We start from the raw sequence: 24,386 nt of genomic DNA, 5'->3' as shown, positions 1-24,386 counted from the left end.
GAGACTACCAGTGTTGGGGAGGCCTTTGGATTTAACCACAGCTTTTTAATAAAATACTAACCATGTATTAGCTGACAACAAATACTGACTTCACTACTGACATGCATTTAGTAACCAAACTTGTACTCAGTTTTAAATCACGCAAACAAATAAAAACTTAGTGGCATGACAAGGTGTGTCCTGTATACGAATTTGGTGATGCGTCAGTCCAAAGATATTCAAAAGATAATACATGTCATTAGATTGGATTAGAAAACATAATAAATTCAATCAGAATCTTTTTTGTGTCAGTCATGGAAAAGGATGTGATTCAGATCCTGTAAGCTCCCTCATTACAGAGAAACAGGGCGGTAAGCTTGTCTACATGTCTCCTGAGTTCAACAGCAAAAACAAAGTATATTTACCCACACGACAGAAGCATGGCTTCTGAATATCATTTTTAAAAACAATTATGATCACGTGTACATATTTTCCTGAACTGAGGACCTGATTTCCTTATGTGTTTGTTCCTTTTATCTGGCCTGATATGTCATCACACATCATCCCAGGCTTTCAATGTAGAATGGTGCCATGCCAGGAATCCTTGTCCTAATAAACAGCTTACCACATGTCAGCGTTTGGGCACGTCCATGTGTTTATGTGCAGCCTGAGGCACTATGCCGTGCGGAGTCTGTCCTCGAGCATCGTGAGCCTGGCATCCAGCGCACTGTCTCCTTTTAGCCTCTGATGCATAGTGCACAGCATACACATGGCCCTGCGCCTTACACCAGCATCAGTCAGCACCTTACACACACACAAAAAAACCTTAAGTTTCCTGACAATACAAGGGTGAGTTTAATTAAAAGTGTACTTTTCTACATAAATACCATTTTGTTCTATACAAATGTTGGTTTTCTTCAAGAAAAGTTTAGTGTTTAGTGGTACCAAGATGAGGTAGAAAATTCAGTTAAAATGTCATTAAAAAGGCCAAGATTAATGACAAGTCACATTCAACTGCCTTAATGACAGAGTTGGCAAAGTCTATCTATGCATTATTTCCTGTCTTAATATCCCGTGTCACACTGAAATGCATCATGCTACAGAGGTAAACATTTGTTTCAATATAATTATACTTTATATTTTGTTTACCGTAGTGTGAATATCTGTAAGATGCTATTAAAAATGTAAAAATAAAAACATGCAAATGTCACATAGTCAGTTGCGTTAAGACAGTGCAGCAGCTGCAGTGGGGAAGCAGAAAGCTGGAGGTTGTAAACTTGTTTTTGTTCAATGTCAAGGGGTAGACTAAAACATTCTCCATTTTACAAGGATCTGTAAACAGCTGGGAGCACACTTGGGCAAGTTTCTCTCTACATACCACAGAATCCTCCATACAGTGAATATAGGCAATAGAGTCCAGGCCACCTAGTTCTGCACTAGTTCACTTTGATGTTGGGGTAAGTGCAGCTGCATCTCAGTGAACCAAGTGTAAAGTATGTTTTTTACCTTCTGTATAACATCTGTCATCCGGCTGGTTGATGCTTGAGAAAATATGGCAAAGTTAAGCAGAAGACAGAGAACAAGGTTTGCTGACAGAGAGCAGAGCAACTCATTCACAGCAGATAGCTGTTCAGGAGACAAAGTGTGGGTAAGGAAGAGGCTCCTCAAATCACTCCATGCTTGTCTTGCCACCGTCTAGCAGAAAGAGTAGAATAAAGTAGTAATTAGTAATTTTATACTCTAATTAACCCTAAGCAAAAAATAACAACAAAATCAGGCTAAGTGAGATGTCATTCTTCTACATAGCTTGTATAAACTGGAACAAAATGCCATTTTTCCAGGTCCAACATGCAACACGTAACAGTATGCATGCAAAAAGTGCAAATACACAGTTAGGGGGTTGAATAGCCTAGAGAGTGGATCGGATGCTCCTGTGCCTTCTGCCAGGTGGCAGGACAGTAAAACAGTGAAGTATCTATGGTATGGGTGATAGGGGCTTTGCAAAATGTGCTGATGATAATCATACAACAAAATTCTTATATAAAGTAATAAAGATAGTAATAAGATTTGAGAATGTGTTTTATATATATATATATATATACACACACATACATATATATATTGGATTTTTTCATATTTTAAATCATTTCACTTGCTGTGATCTGGTAAAAACGTCTATAGACCTTCTAGCATAAATCATTAAAATCATTTTGAGTATATAATTTATGTACTTTTATGTACATCAGTATAGCACAGTGTAAACGACTGACCTATTTCAGATTTTCATCACACTGTTTTGTAATACCTTTTTGCAGCTTAATCATGCTGCATCTAATTTCACTGAATGTCTTACATTGTGCTGGGTGTTCTGGTGCCCTCTATTGGTTGGGTGATGGTAAAACGTCAGGAGGAAGAGCAGAGGCTTTGATTGCTCTGAGCCTACTGAGACCAGCAGCTTAGCAGCCACATCTATCCAATGACCACACTGGACAAGCAAGAACCAGGTCTCGAACACAGCCCTGTGCCCCCTGCAATACAGTCAGGACAGAAAAGAAAGCAGAGCAATAACTGTATATAAGATGGAGTGATATGGGAGACATCACTGCTCCAACCTTGTGGTCTTTGCCACTATTATCATCCAAATTACAAGCAGCTCACACATTCACCAAGGAGTTAATACCACTTTTCCACCATGAATAAAAAACAAACAAGGTGAGAGCTCTGCACTGACAGAGGAGGGTCAGAGGAGAGTTTCTTGCATACATCATAACACCAAAAGGAAAACATCTATCCATGTTATATGTAAATTAGCAGAAGGAAATGCCATAGGCACTAAGGATTACAACTTGACTTGATGTTAACATTAAGATTGCATTATTATGGCCATATCCTCTGATAAGTAGGCCTCAAAGGTTTCTTGATCTTGTTACGATTCAGTGTCACAAACTAGAGCTGTGGGTCGACGTTTTGAGCAAATAACACTTATTCATTAGTCTAGAAAGCTTCTCCTCTTGACTGTTACAATAACATTGTATTGGATCAGCTGAAATATCTACTGTTATTAAGGACACGCTCACATTTGCTCCCCATTTTGCTGGATCTATATTAGTACACATAATTAGACTGATAATTAGACACTACTATATAGACACATAATTAGCTGATTGGATAACTGCATGAATGAGCAGGGGTACAGGTGTTCCTATTAAAATGGCTGATCAGTATAAATAAATTAACAAAAACACACACATATAAATCAAACTCCAGACAGGTGGTTTCATATTACAGAAATATGTGAAATAAAGCAGCGTTTGATTTCTGACCTTCTACTGTCCTCTTCCTGGTTTCTCTCAGAAAGGAACTTCTCAAGTAAAGTCCCAATCCAGCTCAGGTGCTCTAGCCACACATGCTTTGGGACATCTATGAATAAAGAGCATGGTTAGCAGGACAGAGCAGGGTTAACAGTAGAGATGGCACAATACATTTTTTCTTGTTAAATATTAAAAACTGGAGTATCAGCCCATACCAATACTCCATCCATCCATCCATTGTGTATTCCTGCTTTATTCCTAATTAGGGTCACAGGGGTCTGCTGGAGCCTATCCCAGTGCACACTGGGCGAAAGGCAGGGGTACACCCTGGACAGGTCGCCAGTCCATCACAGGGCCACATATAGACAGACAACCACACACACTCACACTCACTCCTATGGCCAATTTAGAATTACCAATCAACCTAATGTACATGTTTTTGGACTGTGGGAGGAAACTGGAGTTCCCAGAGTAAACCCACACAGGCATGGGGTGAACATGCAAACTCCACACAGAAAGGCCCCTGCCTGTTCGAAGCCGGGATTCGGACCCAGGACCTTCTTGCTGTGAGGCAACATTGCTCATACCAATACTCATCCGATAGTTTTCTTTTAAAAAACTTCAAAAATGACTTGCATTGCACAGTAAAGAAAAAATTGTCAATATAATTAAATTCATCCTGAACTCCATATGTAAACATTTCCAGCAAAATAAATTGTTTTTCAAATCCAATTCCAATCTTCCTGTCAAATTCTAATTCCAAAGCTATTCATTGCAGAAACCGATATCCGATATATTTTCTCCCTCACTATTATTGGGTATTGGGCATATTGTCATTTCTAATATTGTTGATTTGTAATGTCCAAGCTGAAGTACATAATTTAAATAATTATAAACAGTGCTTCCACAAAAATCTACTCTACAAACTGTGATGAAAAAGGTGAAAACTGATTTCTGGCAAAAGAATTTCCTTTGGGATTAATAAAGTTCTATCTTATCTTATCTTACTCTTACAAGAAATACAACTTTACATAATAAGTCTCCTAACCACAGTACTTCAAGGCATTTTTACGCCCCCCCCCAAAAAAAAGGCATACTAGAGGTCAGGCTTTTCACACACTGCAATTGTTTCTCATCAGGACACTCTGAAACAATCAAGTGTCCTGGTTGCTGTGTTGCCTGCCCACAAAAATCATGGCTTTGTGAGGATATCATCAAGAGACAAGAGGGTATTAGAGGACCCGTGATCTGTGTTTGTAGAAGTATGACAAGAAAGACTAGTGTGCTTGATGAAGAGTTGCCAGGTCTGAACAATTCAAAGAATCATAACCTGGAATAAAAACTTTTCCAACTTGACAAAATTTTGAGAACAAGATTTAAATAAGCTTCTAGATCTCTCTTACACACACACACACACACACACAGTACCTGCTGGTGCTGTCAATAATGGTGTCAGCAGGTTGTGAGGTACATGAGGAAAAAAAGATCTTAATGGTAGTCTTTCCTGAAATCAAAAACACATTTAAGTTGCTCAGAAGCTTATATAATATATATATATATATATATATATATATATATATATATATATATATATATATATATATATATATATATATATATATATTCAGCTACAGAAATATTGGCACAAATGTTATGGAAAAAATACACCTTTTTGGTTATTTAGCTTAAATACATACTTAGAAGTTCATTCTAAGATATCAAAAGCCCATATCAAAATATTTTAATATTAATATGTATACTAATATTAAAATAATATTATATTATTAGACTGAAATATATTAAAAAATATTAATTGTAATAAAACCATGTCAATATTTGCAACCCTAGAAATTCTTACTCATAAAATATAACTGAGGTATATTCCTATTATATACACACTGGATATAGGTAGGTATTACCCACTATGTGCTCGAAACACCCCACAAGACTAGCCGTTCTCTGACCCAGTAGCTTAGCCATCACAATTTGGGCCTTGTCAAAGGTGCTCACATCCTTACACTTTTTTCACCCATTTTTCCTGCTTTCAAGAAATAACTATGGGTGGGAGGTTTGCAAAACATTTTGGGCTCAACTCTCTAAATCTACAATTAGACCTCTGAACCATCAAACTATTTCAGAAAAGATGCCAAAAGAAACTACATCTAACCACAAATGTAAGCACTTTGAGCTGGGCTCTTTGGCCAAAAATAGAGCTTGAGTGTTTGGAGTAAAAAGAAGAATGGTTGTACAGAAATGAACCTGATCCCTACTGTTATTATGGTGGAGTATCTGATGCTGTGTTTTTGTGTTTTTCATCCAAAGCCCTCAGAAACTTTTTAGGATACATGACGACATGCTGGGAGATTTATTTAATCCACACAAAATGGTTCAAATAACCACAAACTCATGCTTTTCACATGACCATTACACTATTCAGTCTCCTGACCTAAACCACAAAACTGTGAGCTGAAGGTACTAAAGGCCGTTTCAACAACTGTGGCACATGGTCTTATTGAAGTTGGAGGATTAGTCCAACTTACCCTTTTAGCCCTCTTTACCATGTATCTATACTACAGGTAACATTTAACATTAATGTACATTCTCTTTTAACATTAATACATAATCCTTATATTATTGCCTGTTCGACTCTATATGATCAACTCTGTGTACAGAATTCTCAGGATCAGCTTGAAGTGAAAACTCTTATTTGTATTTTTATGTTTCCCATTAAAAAAAAATCAAAGAGTCCAAAAATCCCCAGCAGTGAATGACAGAATGATGAAAGTATCTGATACCTGTGGCCTCTGGGCAGCACGTATCTGAAGAAAACAGCTAGTGAAAACTTGTAGTAGTCCTCTCAGTGCGAGATTTTCTTCTATTGATATTAGAGCATTTCTACAAATACACAAAAAACATCCATCATAAAACTGTTTACCTCCGGTAGTGACCAAATATCTGGGTGTACTTCTAGTAATTCATTTTTATTACATTGTCCATTATTTAACAGGAAGAAATCTATTTTCCTTTGCAAAATCCATTTTTAATACATTTCAACATTTCATATTTGGCGAAGTTTTGCAGGTGTTGTGACTCCATATTTGAAATGTGGTGTGAATGTGTCTTACACAATGTTAATTAACATCATTTTTAATGTCCAACGTTTGATATTGACCGTAATCCTCAATGCATGGTCACTAATTTACGTTAACAACAATTAAAGACAAATATTCTTATTTCTTCTATTAAATGTAAATCAATATTATGTACAAATTAACAAATATTCTTCATAATGAACTCTCAACAATTTGAATCCATATTGAATTTATAGTTAAGAATCTACATTAAGTGGTTTACCAAATGGTCACACACAGCCGAAACCATTGCCCACCTGAAAACATCATTCACTATCAGAAAGATGTGGCAGTGCAGTGCTGATGCTTTGGGCTGGGGAAAAGAAAGAAAGAAAGAAAGAGAGAAAGAAAGAGAGAAAAAAAGAAAGAAAGAAAAAAAAAAGGCAGTGGATTAAAACCAATAATTCCAATATGCATGTGAGTTCTAGCTGTAGCACTAGAGGGCAATGTAGCAACACCAATGATGATTAGCATTCCATCCACACTCCTGACCCAAACTGCTGTAGTTACATTAGTGGCCTTAGATGAATCTTCTTCTAAACATGCAAACATATACATTTCAGCATCTGTTTCACATTTAGTGGCTTTAAAAGAGAGAACCCAAGCAGCTGTACATTCATGCCTGAAGTTGTGCATTTACTCATATTTTTATGGGAAAATAGGTATAATTATTATATTGCCAGTTTTTGCACCATTCCTGGGCCAGGAATGCAGTAAAACACAAACTGTTTTACATACACTAAATCTACATGTGGGCCTCAAAAGACCCATATGTGCCCTTACTGTCTTTGATCAAGCAAGACCAAAGAGGAAAGAGTGCGTATTAATGTAAGTGATGAAAAGAAGTTTCATCCTGTTTTGCTTTCCATATGAATGTCTACTAAACCCTAGCTTGAGGCACTCTCATCTCCACACACACACACACATATATATACACACATGCGTACACACACATATTCCCTTTCATCCCCCAAAAGCAACAAGAAGCATCTTAGATATTCCCGTAACCCTCGCTATTCAACGCCTGCCAAGGGCTGCCAAATTGCTGTTCCAATAAAAAGAGACGTGTTTCAGCTACAAACACCAGACACTGCTCATTGATCCTCTCCTGAAGAAAGAAAAATGTAACAGCAGTAACTCCAAAAGTAACTCCAACTGTTGGACTAAATGGATTAGTAATTGCGACAATATAAGCATGTCCTTAAAATATAAAGAATATGAATACATAAATGAGTCACACCCACAAGGTATTTTGCCAGCAAGTTATACAGATGTGTACATTTTGCTCATTTTCAGCTTAAACTACTTGTGAGCAAGTCCTTTAATTCCCAGGAGCTGATCATGGGTTTATATAAACTGTTGTGTTTGTGCACACAGAATGTTTGGTTGATCTCTCTCGTTGGCATTGACTTTTGCATTGTTTAAATGAACGGCAATTGTACTTTTGAATTTAAAAACATCACATTTCTAAAACCCTACTAAACCAAATGCACACAGGGCTGTATCACCAGGCCAGTGAGCTTTCTACAGTAGAAATGCAGGTTTCTAAAATCCAGAAGATCCAAATTCCTAACTGATTTCTCCTCATCAGGGTCCGAGTGTAGCTGGGGATCAACACACTCAACACCATTCCACTTAACAGCAGCACACAAGCAATCACAACTAGGAGCAATTCATTCAAAGCAATTCATCTGCTGGCCTGTATTGGAAGGTGGGAGGAAACTGGAGCACCTGGAGGAAACCCATATGGATAGCATGCACAAAAACCCAGCACAGTTACCTGAGCTCAGAATTAAAACTGTAGTTCTGTGTGGCAGAAACTCTACCCACTGCACAAGAAAGCATGTATAAATTTATAAAGCTCTGAGCGCTAGTGAATGAATGATGTTCTGGCCAACACAAACTGAATGAATGAGTCACGTGCAATTTGAACTAAAAAAAACCTGAGCAATAAATAAGATTATAATTTATTATTCCATATCCAGAGTTGGGTTTTGTTTGTGTTTTGTTGTTTTTTGGTGCTGAACTATGGTTGAATGAGTTTAAAATAAATGCTCAGTGCCAAGTATGCTAGTTCTGGGATCTATCTGAATAAATGTAATGAAAACTATGAAAGTGAAACACAATGAATGAAAACTACCGCTAAGTCTTTTGGAAAGCATTGGTCTAGAGCTTTTGTGTCCAGTGTTTATGGTGAAATATCATTCTAAGTTATACAAAATGAATGAAGACGTTATAAAAATGAGGACATGCACTTATTTTAACAGCTCAACCTGGGATAGATGGACATTGCAAACATCTGTACTTTTTGGATTTTAAAACATGAAAAGATTCCATATCTTTTAATACTTTGGGTTCTTTCTATGACCATGACATAACGTAATGGTGATGTCTTTTTCCCTTGGGCGATTCACATTATACCAGTATTATGCCGCAAATCAAGAGTGTGTAGAAACATGATAAAATCGCTGCTGAGATAAATCCACCTGGTTTCATTTCATGTCTTGTGTAGGTATATTTTGTCTACCTTTTAGATGACCACAGTAATACAAAAGAACACCTTGAAGATATTAGCAAAACATATACCTGACAAGCAATCTGACCTTCACAGAGATTAAAACAGATTAGTCCTTTGGTGTGATGAAAAATAATGAATAGGATTAGCCACAATAAGCTAGCCCTATCACAACTTTAAATAGTCACTTAAAATGAACTATTATTATTATTATTTAATTATATCCATCCATCCATCCATCCATCCAAAAAATCCTTTTCATGTAAGTAACTTCATGAAGAATGGTTTAACTAAGCAATGTCTTTATGTAATTCCTGTAATTTCATCAACATTCACTTGAGGGGGAGTGCAGTGAATATGCCATGCTCTTTCTTTTGTGGGATTTGAGCTTGTGCTGTGTGAGCAACCCAAAAACATTAAGAAATAATGTTAATTAATGTTAACATGCCCAAGTTAATTAAAAAAATTATTTGAGTATTTTGATAGAGGTTTACAATGCATATACGTTACATTTCAAATGTGTGAGATGCTTTGTGAATAAGGATGTATTGTTACAAGAAACAAGCAGAGTGAATGAGTGCAATTCAAGGAAGTGTGAGATCATACCACCTGGATCTTTCCAGTGGGATGGAAAATCCAAATAAGAAACTGGCAAATAAACTTCAGTCTTTTGAATAATTAATAAGAGATGGAACACACCAAAAAAAAAAGAGCGACAAGCTGTGAATGTCGACTACCTTTAAAATGATGGGGAAAGTAGTATAGCACCCTTTTCCTGAGAGTGAAGTGTTCAAGACAACAGCGTTTTGATCACATCCCTGTCACTTCTGCTGTATCTGTGGACGTTATCTTGAATAACTAAATAACTGGTGAGTCTTCAACAAACTCCTACTAGACCACATCCCAACCTGCCTTTCTGTCATAGTGTCATGTTGGTTTCAAACATAATGATACTAAAGGTGCTAATGGTATCTAGTCAAATTTCTCTGAAACCGTCAGTGTTCCTTCCTAACAATTCTCCCAAAAGATTAAACAGTCAACTATAGCAAAGCCAAAAAATTGACATTTTTGGCACTCAGCATGTATGGTGATGCTGTTTATTGTTACTGGATCTAAACTCTTAGGTTGGGGAAGGGAGGGGGATTAGAGCTGCAAAACTAATTTTTCAATTCTATACTTTTGATTGCTGTTTAAACAATATGTTCATGAAAAGCATAGAAGAGTTGAGACCTGGCAAATTAGCCCAAATCTGTCAAACAAGTCTTAGATCACAAATATACAACCAGAGAGATTAAGGTGCGCTCGTTGAGGCTTTTGTAAATGTCTTACAATAAGAGGAGACATGTTTACTAGGGAAACAAATGAAGGCATGTTGTAACTCTGAGTTAATTGAATCAGATGGAACGAGATATAAACAAACTCTTTTGCTCTAAACATCTACATAAAGGTCTTGGAAGAGAAAAAGAAGAATGTCTATTATAGTGACATCCATCAATGCATTCTCATGCTGGGAATGAACATGAGGCACACTCACGACAGCACTTCCTGTAAACTATACCCCGTATAACATTTCATCAATGGATTATTCACAATTCTCCCAAGAAGGAAAATGTATGGCTAACTAAATGTCTGGATCTTCTAGGGAGGACTGCACTGTATTCACCTTCGATATTTCATCTGGAAACTCGTTAGTAGTTTATGTAAATATTATGACAGGACTGTTGCTATCAAAAATAACCATGTCAAACACACAATGTGCTGACGAAAACAACTGGTTCATTTTCCATAATCCGAACTCAACCAAGTAAATTCAGTCTGACAGTGTTTGACATAAAACACCTGGACTGTTTAAAAGAGGCAAATGACGTTATAAAGTTTAAAACATCACTGGAAAGCAGTTCCTTTTCAAACTCAATTCAGTGCAGCATTAGTTGCTCCTCCGGACACCGTTTACAGTAACTGGGATCATATTTACTCACCAGTAAAGAGTCAGTGACAACTGTCTCTAGATTGTGCATCACTTTTGGGTCAGAAAGAATATGCTCAAGCAGAAGGAGAACTGCCTGCTCTAAGCTGGACAGGCTACAACACCACAGAGCTATCACTGCTTCATCCTCCATCACCAGCTTCTTACTGAAACATAGTAAGAAAGAGAAAAAGAGATTACAATTACTTATGTATGTAAATGTGATACCATATTTATAGAACATACATCTTACAATGCACTATAGCCATACCTGAGCCAGGCTTTGGTAACTGCTTTTATGAAGTCTTCACTGAGATGAGAACAGCCACACAAGTTGTAATGCTTTAGCAGTGCACCAATAAGAGGTGCTACCTCAGGACATGTGACCAATGGGATACAAGCTACTGATAAAGAATGGATGCTGTCAAACCTGCACCTGCAGTAAAAGCAACACATGATAGAGACACAGTATGAGACCGAGTTTTCCTGATCGTTCAAATGTCTGTATGTACAGCAAAATCGACAAGAACAAAATAACAACAAAAACAAACAAACAAACAAAACACTGAAGCCTTATGGAGTTTTTTAGAGGCATTTTAGTAAGCATGCCTCTGCTGACTGACACAGATATCTCCCATGACTAATGTTGCTTTGGATGTGAACTGGCCTTACTTCATGCTCAAATACTGAAGTGACTGAATGTGTGTTGAGAACGCTACAAACCTTTCTAAAGAGGCTGCTGAAGCGATATGATTAATGTTGACCTCCGTTGTCAGTAATGCTACCATCTGTAGCAGACAAAGCCACAATCAGCAAGCTACAATTTATGATAGGATGTGCATTAAGTAACTAAACAAAGAACTGGAGCATGAACTATGAACTAATAGTGTACATTCTTTACCTTTTTAAGACTCCCTGAATAATACTGCTGAGGTGGGAAGCCGGCATGTTTCTCCAGAGCATGCACCATACTGCCTTCATCTTCTGAAGTTAAATGGCATAGCAAATCCTGCTGAACACAGACATTTAACAGTTACCTTTTGTACGTTCATATTTTTAACTGGTCTTATAAATACTTTAATATTATAAAACATTGCACAACAGAACAAATACATAATCCTAAGATATTTGCAAGCTGACAAACAATGGAATTTATTTACTGAAATCTACCAAAATGAGGAAATGAAAGACATTTACTCTCAGAGAATCTGAGAACCAATCTACGAAACAAGTAATAGGACCCTGGGTCTTCTGGAGGAAAAACATGGCTGACATGTGGTTTCTTTAGATTTACAGCATGGTAAAACTGCCTCAATTACAGCCAACCAATGTGTAAAAACATACACTAAGCTCCCCTACCACATTTAGCGAGTCTTTTTTCTTTTCTTTTTTTAATTAAATGTTCTTAATTCTTCCTCAATTATAGGAATCAATACATAAAAATAAATGAATGTTTATCAAAAGAGGAACTGCTAAAGAAGCAATAGATCAACACAATAAGTATGATTTTGAAGCGAAAGATGGCATACGTGAGATTTTAGAGTGTCTGAGCATAATGAAGCAATAAAAAGTAATGAAATGAAAACTTTCATTTAAAAAATGAAAGTAATATAAGAGTTAATGGGTAACATGAGGAAGAAAGAAAAGATGAGGAAAGCATTGAGAGAAACAGAAAGCTGAAGCTAGAGATGGCTGTAATGGAGACATGAAACATGGTGATTACTGCTTAGCCTCAGAACCCTACTGCTCAGAGCCTGAAAAACATAGTATGTCCTCTGATGTGGAATTGCAAGTAAGCCAGGCTGGTGTGGTAGGTCGAGAGATGGCAGCAGATTGGGCGATGGGGCCATTAATGACAGGACAGGATTTAGGCAGCAGAAAACCCAGGCACCACCCTTTCAGCTTTCTTTCAGACTTTGCCACCCACATGAAGGGGAGAAATAATGCTTAACACTCCCAAACATGACAGAACTGGCTTTCCATTTGATGAGGCTGTCTGTTTATTCACACAAAGTAGTAAAGGAATGCATGACTCAATTGACATTAGTAGTTAAATTTGGAAAAAAAAACCCTATTGGAATAACAGGAGCAAAACCTCATAAATAAGGAGTGTCTTTGCTGATGGTGACGGACATTCAGAGGGGTTATTATGTTAGCAGGAAAAAGGAAATTTAGAGAAGTATTTCCTGTCATTATAAAAATAAAGTGTTTTAGGTAACTGGGGAACACTACTGTAATGTTATGTTCAAGTTCATTAGGTTCTGGACCAGCAGGGCAAATTGCTTTCAGTAAATTGCACTTGTTTATTATCTGAGCACTAATAGCAAAGTTGTCACCTCATGACTGTGAGCTTATGTGTGCACCCTATAAAAGACCTCAACATCATCACACTCCTAATACCTGTTCTTGTCTTCCTGAGGAGAGTCAGTGGTACAATCCAGATGTTAAGAAGCAATCTAAAATCTCTCAAATAACATTTGTATTAAGTTTTTATATAAATTGTTATTGACATGCACCTGAAGTGACAGTAACTCACTATTGTCAGTACATATTAATTATAATTTCATCTGTACATACAAAAGCTGTGTAGCTGCATACAATCTGTATATAATAGAGTTGACAGTGCTTTGCAGTGCATATGATGAGTCTGCAAGTGTATGCTGTAAGCCATATTGCCATATTGCTCTTGGCTCAGGCAAGTTCAGGAGGCACTTGATTGCAACACAAACTAAGCATACCCAGAGTCATTTTATTTTAAAAGAACCGTGTTTTAAATACCACAATGGCGTATGGAAGGAGCTATTCAGGATACAACATGTGCCACATTGGTACGTGGCAGTAGACTATATTTCAAAGGCAGGTTCAAATCAGGGCAAGGACTGACCAAACCACCGAAGCACTATTCATCAAAAGCTCCAGAGAATTCCTGAAGTGAAAATACATGGTCTAGGGTGGGCTGGTTTACTCCTCTGCAGTTAAAGTATTGGCGGTTGATAACATCAGATCTGAGCAAAGGCCTACACCACAGAGAAACCCGACTGAGTAGTCTCAATTAAGGATATTCAAAACTGCAAGTGGCAACACATTGCAAACTTACTGCCAAAGGCTGCCTACCTACTTTGGTGATTGCTATAGGCAGTGGAAGGACTGCACTGTCTGAGTCCAGAGAACGCCAAAGTGGTGGTTCAGCTAATTTGGAACACTTATAAAAGTGCACTAGTGGATCTGTTTGTTAACAGTCATAGAATTCACTGTCCAGTGAGGTTCAGGGATGATATGGATGATACTTTATACCATTCTAAAGACTCAGATAATATTGTTTACAGCAAAACAGGGTTTGTGTCCACCTGCCCTCAGACTGGACCTTTGTCCTCAGAGACAAGTGTCACTATGCCACAGATCACACACCCTGAAATTATATGAATGCTGAGAGAGAACAACCCAGCATACTGGTATGTTCACAAGAGGTCAGGCACTCTCTTATGCGTGTACACCATATGTACAAGGGTTGTATGCAAGCAAGTGGAAAGTTTTGTGTGGTAGGTGGAAACATTGGATACAAACCTCTTATCTTGCACTCTGAACAATGTTTCAGCACCTTTTCAAAGACTAGAAGGACCGCTGTTTTAACTACCCTAAATATGTGCATAGGGTTATTGCCCACATACCGACGGCAGACAGGATTTGTTGCTGGGATTGCCAAAACTAATAAGAGCATTTGTCAAAAATGTGGTATGCCTCCAACTCCCATGCAAAGCAATGGTCCCTCAGTGGGATCTGGAATTGCCGCTATGCAGTTTATGTAACTTGCCATATGAAGCAATAGAAGACATGAATATGTAGTGTCTTTTTTTTAATACATCTGTTTTGCTAGCCATCAATGTGACCAGGCAAGTCAGCGAATGCAGTCACTGCATTCACTGTTCATCATGCTCAGCAAACACTACCAACATTGAGCTTGTTACACACAATGATCGTCGATGGCTCAAATGAAGTATTAGTGACAACAATCTGAAGTCTTAAGAGAGACTATCCTCTACAAGATATCTGGGAACAACTTTGCAATTAATACTTGACTAGGAAGCAAACGTACAGAGGAACTCCATTACATCAGGACAGAAACCAACTCAGCTCTCTTCCATGCAGGTTGCACAGAATTACTGATGCACACACACCACTTACTGCCCTTCGAGCCTAATTGTCCTTGAAGACAATGATAATGGGAGGATAAGAACAAGCATGAATATGCACTAACCTCAGCAAAAAACATAGAACCATCACTGTATGGTTCTTACTCACATTGTTGAAAATTTCCAGACATGCAGCTAATCTGATGTTTTTACCTTTCTCTATTTCATGCCCTAGGCCTGTTCCCACATACTGTATCTACCTACTGCTATACAAGAGCTAGTTAGCTGAGAAAATGCAGCAAGATGAATCACTGCAGTGCAGGGCCTCATGGAACATCCACACCTCCCTCGGTCTTCACTTCCCTTCGTATAGGTCAAAACACATCTGGCAAATTAAAAGTTTACTTTAAAAGCCCTCCTTTAATTAGCACAATGTTTTATTAGATGAAAACAAAAAGAATACACACACGTTGTAATCTGGTAAAAATGTGAAAGGTTCCATATTGCTTATGGTAAGCCATCTGTGTGAACACTAAAAGCCTGCTTTTTTTATTGCTCCTTTCCCCCCTCTGATCATATCTGTATAAATGGCATGTGTTAAAACAGTTTTTTAATGGTTTGAAAACAGCAATATCAGTGCGTCTTGTACAACATCACTATCTGTACAACATAAAAAGTCGAAATGTCATATTGCAACCACAGATTTTTTACCAACTTTTTCTAACCAAACACAGAACTATACAAATTTGTCTATTCAACTGTCATATTTCTGTTTTGTCTTTAACTATGCTAAAGATTACCATAAAAAAGCAACAAAAAATATATAATCATGTAATAATTTGTATAATTTGTCTATCAACTAGTCGTTAATTGTTCATACTACCAAGTAAAAAAGCCTTTCAGGGCCAGGTGATATAAAATGTTGAGAACACAAGAATGAACACTGGATCAAGACTGCTTTATGGTAAATGGCTATATGTATGTGTCTGTGTGTGTGTACCCGTATCCACACGTTTGCCCGGTGCTCCACTACATTCTGAGGCTCAGCACTATATAGTAGCCACATGCACTGAAGCAGCAGCCTCCTGCTTGCTCCTGAAAGACCGAAAGTACACAGAGAAAACAAAGAAAATTATGTTGTTGTTGTTGTTTTTTAACTTAAGAGATTATTTAAATTTGTGGTTAGTGTTTAGGTTTTCAGAGGGATAAAGTAAGTAAATGCAGGAGGAACATATTGATGGAGAGACACCTAAAAGAGGGAGGAAAATGAATAAAAGGCAAAATATATGTCCTGCAGGATGCTACAGGGTTCACTGGAAAATGAATGTAAACACCTAATGGCTGCAGACCCATTTCTCCATCCCAATTGGGAAACACCCCCTAAAGAGTAAGAGAGTCATAAATTTACCATCCGCAGTAACATATGGGTTCCAACAAAGTCTTCCCAGGAACTGGCCCACAAAAGGAAAGCTCTTCATGGCCTCAGTGGTTGAGCTCTAAAAAACAGTGCACACACACACACACAATTTCTGAACCCGAGCAACAACATATATAAAAAATATATATATAAAATATTATAAAATAATACATATACACAGTTGTAAGCAAATTATAATTGTCCTTTACACTAGATTTTCAATTCAACATATATTTCATTTGGTTTCAACTCACAGTATAGTGCCCAATACCTGAACGATGAACAAACCATCAGCGAATATGAATCCTAATTTGCCTTCAGGATTATTATTAAAGCCAAGAAAAGGCTTTTGATGACCCTTTATAGAATCTATTCCCACAAAGCCAAACGGATAGAGTCACCAATCACTTTTTTTTTTAAAGACATTTACGTAGTTAATGAACACCAGCACGCTAACACAAAGGAATCTTGGGGTTCACAGCTTTCTGCATTAATTCAAGATGTGTGCTGTTAATTTACTGTATATTGGAATCCATTCAAAGGAACAGACCCCTTTTACATGCCCCATACATACAATACCCAGTGTGATCCAGAGTGATGTGTGTGTGCAAAATGAATGATAAAATGCTAAAAGAATGTATAGCTTATAAAACAGTCATGGCCAGAACAGAGCTAAATGCATAGCATTAAAAGATGAATGAATCAGAAAAACCACTGGGATTTAAAGGCTGTTCTGACTGGAAAAAATTTGCCAATGCATCATTAACTCACATGCCTTTTTCTATAGTCTATACGCTCATATATATCCACTGCCCAGTTACCCAACAGGTTGTGTATATTCACTGTCTAATCATTTATTATCTAACAATTTTATGATGATATAGTTGTTGCCGCTGTTATTATGTTATAACTAACAGAATAAAACAAATGAGATCCACCCTTTGAGCAGTAGAGAGATGTATTGTGGGGAGCCCAACAACAGGGAAAACACCAACTCCACAAGTCTTAATGTATATAAATATATCTTAATTGGTGTATTAACCCAACACACACACACAAAAAAAAATAGGAATGTTCAGTATTTATGTAATCTCAATTCAAAACTCCTACTACATAGCAACACAGCAGTGTTAATCAGAAAATTACAACTTATTCTGGCACACAAATACAAGCCTACAGTATACCAGAAACATACTCTTATCCCAATTAACAGCCCTCAATTACAAATGCCAAACTGCACATACTGTAGATATAGATCCTTCAGGTGCAAATGCTTCAGGATTACCCTTTTTGTAAGTGGTTTTTATCATTGTAAATGTCGCCAAGCTTGAAAAATGTCAAACATCACTATAGCAATTACTTTTTAAACCCTGGACCCCTGGCTATGCTTCACAGAACCCTGGGGGCCCTTAGACCCAGCCAACCATTGCTCTTGAGTATTTAATAGCATTTAAAAATATTAATATTTTGTTGAATTTAACCTATAGTAACACAGCATCATGAATGTTCATCTCTAACTAAACCATGTTTTTGGACCAAGAATAATAGGAAGAGCAGGGGGGGTGACAGGTCATTACATTCGGGTGCAGTGACCATCATAATGGGCAAAATCAGAAAGAATGACAAAATTGTTTTGTTTCTGTCAAGGCAGGTACTGACGCAACATGGCTATAGCAGTAAGAGATTTTGAGGTGCTAAGACTGCAGTGCACTAAAGAAAGGGCTCCTTTCAAGGATTAAATGAATAGTGTGAGGCAGAACTTTTACAAACACTAGACCTTCACAGAGACATAGCCCCCCCCCTTGCCACAAAAAAAATGTAGTCCCTGATTCAAATTTTGTTCCAAGCACTTGATGCAGGGATACATTAGGTTAACGCAGGCAATCCCTTGGTGGCTATTAGCCCACTAACTCAACACCATGGCCATGCCAATGAACTACCTGATCCAGCACAGAGAAGTCACTGTTCAGGTTCAGACCATGGTCTCTAGGGTATAGTCACAGTCTCCCTGAAGTTCTCAGCACAAGGACTGTATCACAGACTTATTACTGAAACATGGAGTTCGGAGATTTCAGTTTTGCCATACAGACAGTTTCTGTTTGAATGCTTTTCAAATTCTGTTTATGGAGGTTCTTGGTCATCCAGGTCATTTGGAATGTCTCCTAAAATGTCAAAATCAAGACAACCTTGAAAATGCTTCACTAGTCTGAGGAAGGTGATCAGTGAAAAAGCCATCCTAAAGACCAGGAGAAAAGCAAAAAAAGACCACGTGTTCCCTAGTGTATTAGGATTACTGTGACCCACCCCTGGACCAGGCTTGATAACTAGACCAGGTGGTGACTAGTCTACTTGTGCTGGACGATTAATATAATCACAATCATGATGTCAGTGTGTAGATTATGTAACCGCAAAAGGCTGCAATTTAATTAAATAAACATTGTGCCTGTGTGAACATGATAACGGTGTCTTAATCTGCTCTTTGTCTAAACTCATGAGGTGTTGATGATCAATTAGTGTCTGTTTAGGCAATAAAGTGCACGCAGTGTATGGTCACATGATTACATGGTGTATAGACCAGGTGGTCGAAGAATGATACTAACAAGCAGGTTGACGCTGACCTGATGTCTATCATTTGATTTTTTGGATTTAAGCACATCGACATTAAGCACAATGAGGTACTCTGTAAAACATGTGAAATGGAAATTGCTGCATCACACAGCAACACAACACATTAATATCAACACCTGAAACAGCTCTAAGAAAAATATGGTGAATGCATAGACCAAAAAGCACTGACTAATAAGGACACAGCTGTAGGCCAGCCTGTAAGCCAAACAAAACAAAGTTCAAAATTACAAATGTATTTGTGAGTGTCACACTATATGACAAGTCCTAACAAAGATACAAAGAACTCCATAACATACTGCCCGTGTGCACCGGGATTTCAGAAAATGATACACACTTTGGACAAGAGGCACCAGATACCTTCGGCAAAACTATTTCTCTCATATTGCTACGCCTGAGCTTTAGGACAAATACTGTGTTGGCATTAAAGTGCAAATGGCTTCTGTGAAGTTTAATTCAACTTCAACAAACTTGTGGTATAGTTGTATTAACATAGATGTATTATTGAAAGTAAAAAAACAATGTTCGCAGAAATGTGTTTATTTTGAAAAAGATATTTTTGTTATAGTTATTTGTTTCGTAAGATATTTTTTAGTTTTATTATTTTATAATATAGTTTTATAATATAGTTTTTTAAATTTTATATTTAGGTTTATTTTTAGTTTTAAGTTTTATTTATTTAATATTTTCTTTTACAAGTTTTTGTTTGTTTGAGTTAAGAAATATACATTACAAAATTTTCTGTAAACTGAGATTTTTTTCTTGATAGCCAAGCACTCATACAGGTGATATCATTTGTTTATATCATAATCACAAACCGTAATATTGTCTACAATAAATGCAATATGATTTTTTTTTCCACCAAATTGGGCCTCCCATGCAACCCGCATAATCTTGTGGGTTCACTATCTACAAAAGAGCATTGGTCACACATGTAATGGTCAGGCTTAGATGGACTAGACCTGCTAGTGATTGAGAAATCAGGGCTGACCTTCTCAGCCTGCGGTCTCTGCAACCCCCAAAAGAGATAAAGCAGAAGAAAAACAAATGAATGATAAGTGGGAAAATGTCTTCATTTTGGTTCCACTACCTGAATCATAACACAAGACCACCCCTTGAGTAAAGTGGACTGACACTTTAAATTACCATTGTCTGTAGTGTGTGTACAAGCTGCTGGAGGAAGGTCTCCAAAGACTGCATGTGTTCACTTATATCCTGCTGTGTAGAAGGAGATGTAGCCTGGCCCCATTGCACTGCTTTATCCATCCAGAACCTCATCTGCAGCTCAGAGAGTGAAGCCATGTCTTTAAATCTGCAGAAACACAGACACACATGTAAACCCAGATTATAAACAGACTGAAATGAAATGAAGTCACGGATCAAGTAACAGCGGCACTGTTGTAAAATAGGTATACACAAGATGTGAATAATTTTCAGCGAACTTAGCCATTATGGATATGAAGAAGTAAATGAAGGCATAGTCATATATTTTTACGATGGTGGAGGTAGTCACAACACACAATAATAAAATATCTGATTAGATTTTTTATTGTTTTTTTATTATTATTATTATTTCTGAGTTGATTTCGCTGGTTGAATGGGTTTGATCCAGACCTGAGACAGGTGGTTAAATTCTAATAAAGATTCCAATCACCTTACTGACATGCTACCCAAGAAATAACCTTTCCAATCATGCAATCAATAACAGCAGTGATGCCTTCACAGCTCTTTACAAATGTATGTTAGGCTTTATAGGGAGTGACAGGGCCATAAGAAAATAAGTACCTGAAAATGTGCCACCCAGCTGGGGTTTGTGAATTTGTAATCACCCTGTATTTCATGTAGTACACTGTGCCAGGGTATTAAAGGTACTCTCAAACTCTGGTCTAAACTTCCAACAGTCAGCTTAGCTCAGCACACAAGTATTTCTGACAAATTAACAAAGCCCAGTGACACAGACTGTGACATCGCCAAGTCCTGCTGAGAAGCAAGGTTCTCACATCCATTTCAAGCTGAAGACAACGGCTGTGGAGAAACAGACCTTCGAACTTGAGAGCGCAGGAGCTAGCGTTCACGGATAATTGTTGTTTTTAAGTTTAATGACAGGTCTGCAAAGAACACGACAATGGACCGCTTTTATGATCACCTCGTAACATGGAGTTGTTTAATGTCTTTCCATTGACTCTGCTGGAAAGCCCCCATGGGTTAGGCGATGTGTAATTACCCACTGAGCTTTTTATCATCAAACCAAAAGCATGAACAAACGCTCCTTGTTGACTTGACATCTCAATACAGCCCATCCCGTACCCCCAAAGCCTGAGGGTGACAAGTTTTTCCAAAACAGAGCCTTTGATTCAACTGTATAATATTTGATACAATTATCTGAAATACAGTTATTTAGCATACTCTCCACTTATGATAGTGATATTTAGAATAGATGACCTGTGATCAGCCACAGAGATAAATATTGCCTAAATATTATTCCAGAAACACGGCTGGAACAGTTTTATTCTCAATGTTTTACTTGGACTTGACCGCATATATGCTCATCTATTGCCACAAGCAATTTTCATTCAAAAAAGCTTCAGAACAAATAGTTTGTTTTCTTAAAAAAAATAAAATAAATTGTTTTATCCCTTTTCATGGTCTAGGTTTGAAAACATGACTGACACATAAAACTACTACTTTTTCAGCTGCCCCGAATGCCAATGTCTTACAGCTTACTTTTAAGTAACACTAGACATTAATTGGATATACACTCACCAACATTTTATTGGGAGCATTCATGCATTACTCATTCATGCATGTATCCAATCAGCCAAACATTTGGCAGTGGTGCAACGCATAAAATCATTCAGGTACAGGGCAAGGGGTTCAGTTAATGTTCAAATTTCAGAAATGTGAAAAATCTGATCTCTCTGACCTGAAAACGGTCACGTGGTTTTTAGTGCCAGATGGATTAGTTCGAGCATTTCAGATGCTCTGATGATGAAAAAAATAGCAAACAAATAAAGCACAGGAAGTGGTAGTTGTGGTAGAAAATGTGCAGGCTGGAGCAAGCTGACAGCAAGTCTATGGCCACTGAAATATTCACTTGTTACAACTGAGATGAGAAATGCAGAACACATCAAACTTATAGGCATATCTGAAGATCACATCAGATCACTCCTATCAGCCTGGAACAGGAATTTATCAATCTTACAGTCAAGTCAAGATGCTTTATTGTCATTTCAACCACAAATAGCTGATGCAGTACACAGTGCAATGACACAACGTTTCTCCAGGACCCTGTTGTACCGGTTTCCTCCCATCTCCCCAAAACATGCCGGTATATGTACTGGTGTATTGGTCAATTGCCCTAGGTGTGAATAAGTGAGTGGATGTGTATGTGTGTGCTGCCTGACAATGCCCTGGTGTCCCATCTACTGTGGAGTGTAATTCCTGCTTCACACCCACTGCTCCCTTTTTCTGGATATCTTGTCTCACAAAATGGAAGAAAATATGTTGCTATTCTTGCATAATTTTCCATTGGGGAGAGAACAACGTACTCCTTTGAAGGAAGGCATGTATGCCTGCTGTCTGATCTACTAACAATAGAGAAAAGCATTATCACGGACCACTTCAAAACTCATGGACATTTACAAGAATAAGAAGGGATGTGGTCGCTTTGTGGTTAATGATCAGAAGGTTGCGAGTTCAAATCCCATGTACACTAAGTGACCACTGTTGGGCCCTTGAGCAAGGCCCTTAAACCCTCAATTGCTCAGTTGTATCGCTCTGGATAAGGGCGTCTGCCAGAAAGTTGTATATGTAATAAAAGGTCTGAACTGCCAAATGCAGTAAATGTATATGTCTGAACTATACATAGTACTGTACTTTTTATATTACAGTTGTCACTACATGGGAGTGTTGTATCATATCGTAGGGCTTCTTCAAGTTGTTGCTGTTGTTGTACAGTATTTGATATATTTTGCCATATTTTCCCAACCCAAAATACACAAATAGTTCCACACTAAACCTTTATATATTATATCAGATTAATGTTTTGTACTGGAAGTGTGCTTGTCCATTCCATCGGCGTAAAGAAACCTTAGCAAACATCTATATGGTAACTAACTGAAACCGAGAGCACAACTATCGTTCAGCGGGTCATTTTGTTTCTAGCTAGAGTTCATTTGAAATTGCTTTACATGATTAATACGCGTTATAAGTCACTAACCTGCTGCTACTACTACATTCACAACAGTGATACATACCTGAGACACGGAGAGACGGAGAAACATTTGTCTGAACTTCCCTCTCCTGGTGACAAACCGGAAGCTGCCGCTTGTTACTGGTGCGTTGATATTCCCACCCGTATTCCGCCAATTCCCGCCTCCTTCTGCAGGCTTTCTGGAGCGCTGATTGGACAGTGTCGTAGTGCAACGCGCGCATCTGCCTTAGTGAGGGTGGGTGAAAAACGATGCGCGGGTGAACTTGATCTTAATGATGTTAGGTTTATTGTAAAAAGCACTATTGTAAACACCAGCATATGTTTTTCTTTTATGGCTATTCGGTTTTCGTGTGATTAATCTGTGATAGTTGACAGCTTCACCTCTAAATAATCTACAAGAGCCAACTATCTGCTAACTAACGTGCTACTGAAACGGCTATTTGTAATATTACAAGGTTACTATAATTATTATTGTACGTATTTTAATACATATAATTATTCAATAGTATTATCATGTTCAATGAATAAAAAATAGTTTTAAGATATCTGGGTACCAATTACATGAGAGCCTGATCTCTCCATATAAAGTAAGGACAAAAAGTTAGGGGTTATTAACAATTTCACGGACTAAATCATGGTGTTAGAATAAAACATTTCCCATGTTGTGTCATTACACCGGACAGTTCACCTCTCCTGGTTTGAGTGAATGAAATAATTCAGAAATCGCGCTGTAATCTACTCCAGCCTGTTTGTGCAAGTTCCACCAATCATAACACAGCGCGCGCGATCCACCAGCCAATCACAGTACAGCTGGTACCTTAACATTGTTTGCATATTTTTCTTGCTTTTGAATGAAAATGGAAGGGTGTCCTCGTGAACCTTATTTTTAATGATTATATATTTATTAAAATTAAGAATTTACTCCGTTCTATTGTGAATATTGACACGAATCAGTTCTCAAAACTGTCTCATCAGTGAAAGCAATATGTTTTATTTATTTTACCTGCTGCATGCCATATATTTTGTCATGTTTGCCACTCCAGTACAAATAAAATTTGATGGCCAATAACTGATGGATCATTTTTTCACACAGTGGTAT

General features: G+C 37.6%; 1 protein-coding gene across 2 annotated transcripts; it reads right to left on the bottom strand.

Moving 5' to 3' along the window:
• Nucleotide 1: 1 nt before the first annotated feature.
• On the bottom strand, nt 2-23,447 carry fancc (FA complementation group C). 2 transcript variants are annotated; one of them, XM_058389356.1, is made up of 15 exons: nt 23,331-23,447; nt 20,221-20,386; nt 16,441-16,528; nt 16,033-16,127; nt 11,804-11,914; nt 11,626-11,690; nt 11,174-11,338; nt 10,916-11,069; nt 6,679-6,734; nt 6,086-6,185; nt 4,719-4,794; nt 3,303-3,399; nt 2,333-2,507; nt 1,486-1,674; nt 2-783 (listed from the first exon to the last, which is right to left on the bottom strand). In XM_058389356.1, the coding sequence occupies exons 2-15, from the start codon at nt 20,374-20,376 to the stop codon at nt 655-657; spliced, it is 1,656 nt and encodes a 551-aa protein (XP_058245339.1). In that variant the 5' UTR covers nt 20,377-20,386; nt 23,331-23,447; the 3' UTR covers nt 2-654. The 2 variants fall into 2 exon arrangements, with proteins under 2 accessions (XP_058245339.1, XP_058245340.1); XM_058389357.1 differs by having other exon boundaries at nt 11,804-11,911.
• Between the last annotated feature and the right edge of the window lie 939 nt (nt 23,448-24,386).

The sequence above is a fragment of the Hemibagrus wyckioides genome, linkage group LG05, assembly GCF_019097595.1.
Source record: "Hemibagrus wyckioides isolate EC202008001 linkage group LG05, SWU_Hwy_1.0, whole genome shotgun sequence".
NCBI classification, from domain to species: domain Eukaryota; kingdom Metazoa; phylum Chordata; class Actinopteri; order Siluriformes; family Bagridae; genus Hemibagrus; species Hemibagrus wyckioides.
Note: the sequence above shows the minus strand (reverse complement) of the source record. Positions and strands in the feature narration are given on the sequence as shown.

Bases quoted from the DNA above. Each gene is read 5' to 3' on its own strand.
- fancc (XM_058389356.1), bottom strand. From the start codon at position 20,376: ATGGCTTCACTCTCTGAGCTGCAGATGAGGTTCTGGATGGATAAAGCA. The intron at 11,339-11,625 runs GTTTGTAGCGTT...CTTTTACTGCAG, and splicing joins TCAGCAGCCTCTTTAGAAAG to GTGCAGGTTTGACAGCATCC. The intron at 3,400-4,718 runs GTACTGTGTGTG...CTTTATTCATAG, and splicing joins ATTATTGACAGCACCAGCAG to ATGTCCCAAAGCATGTGTGG.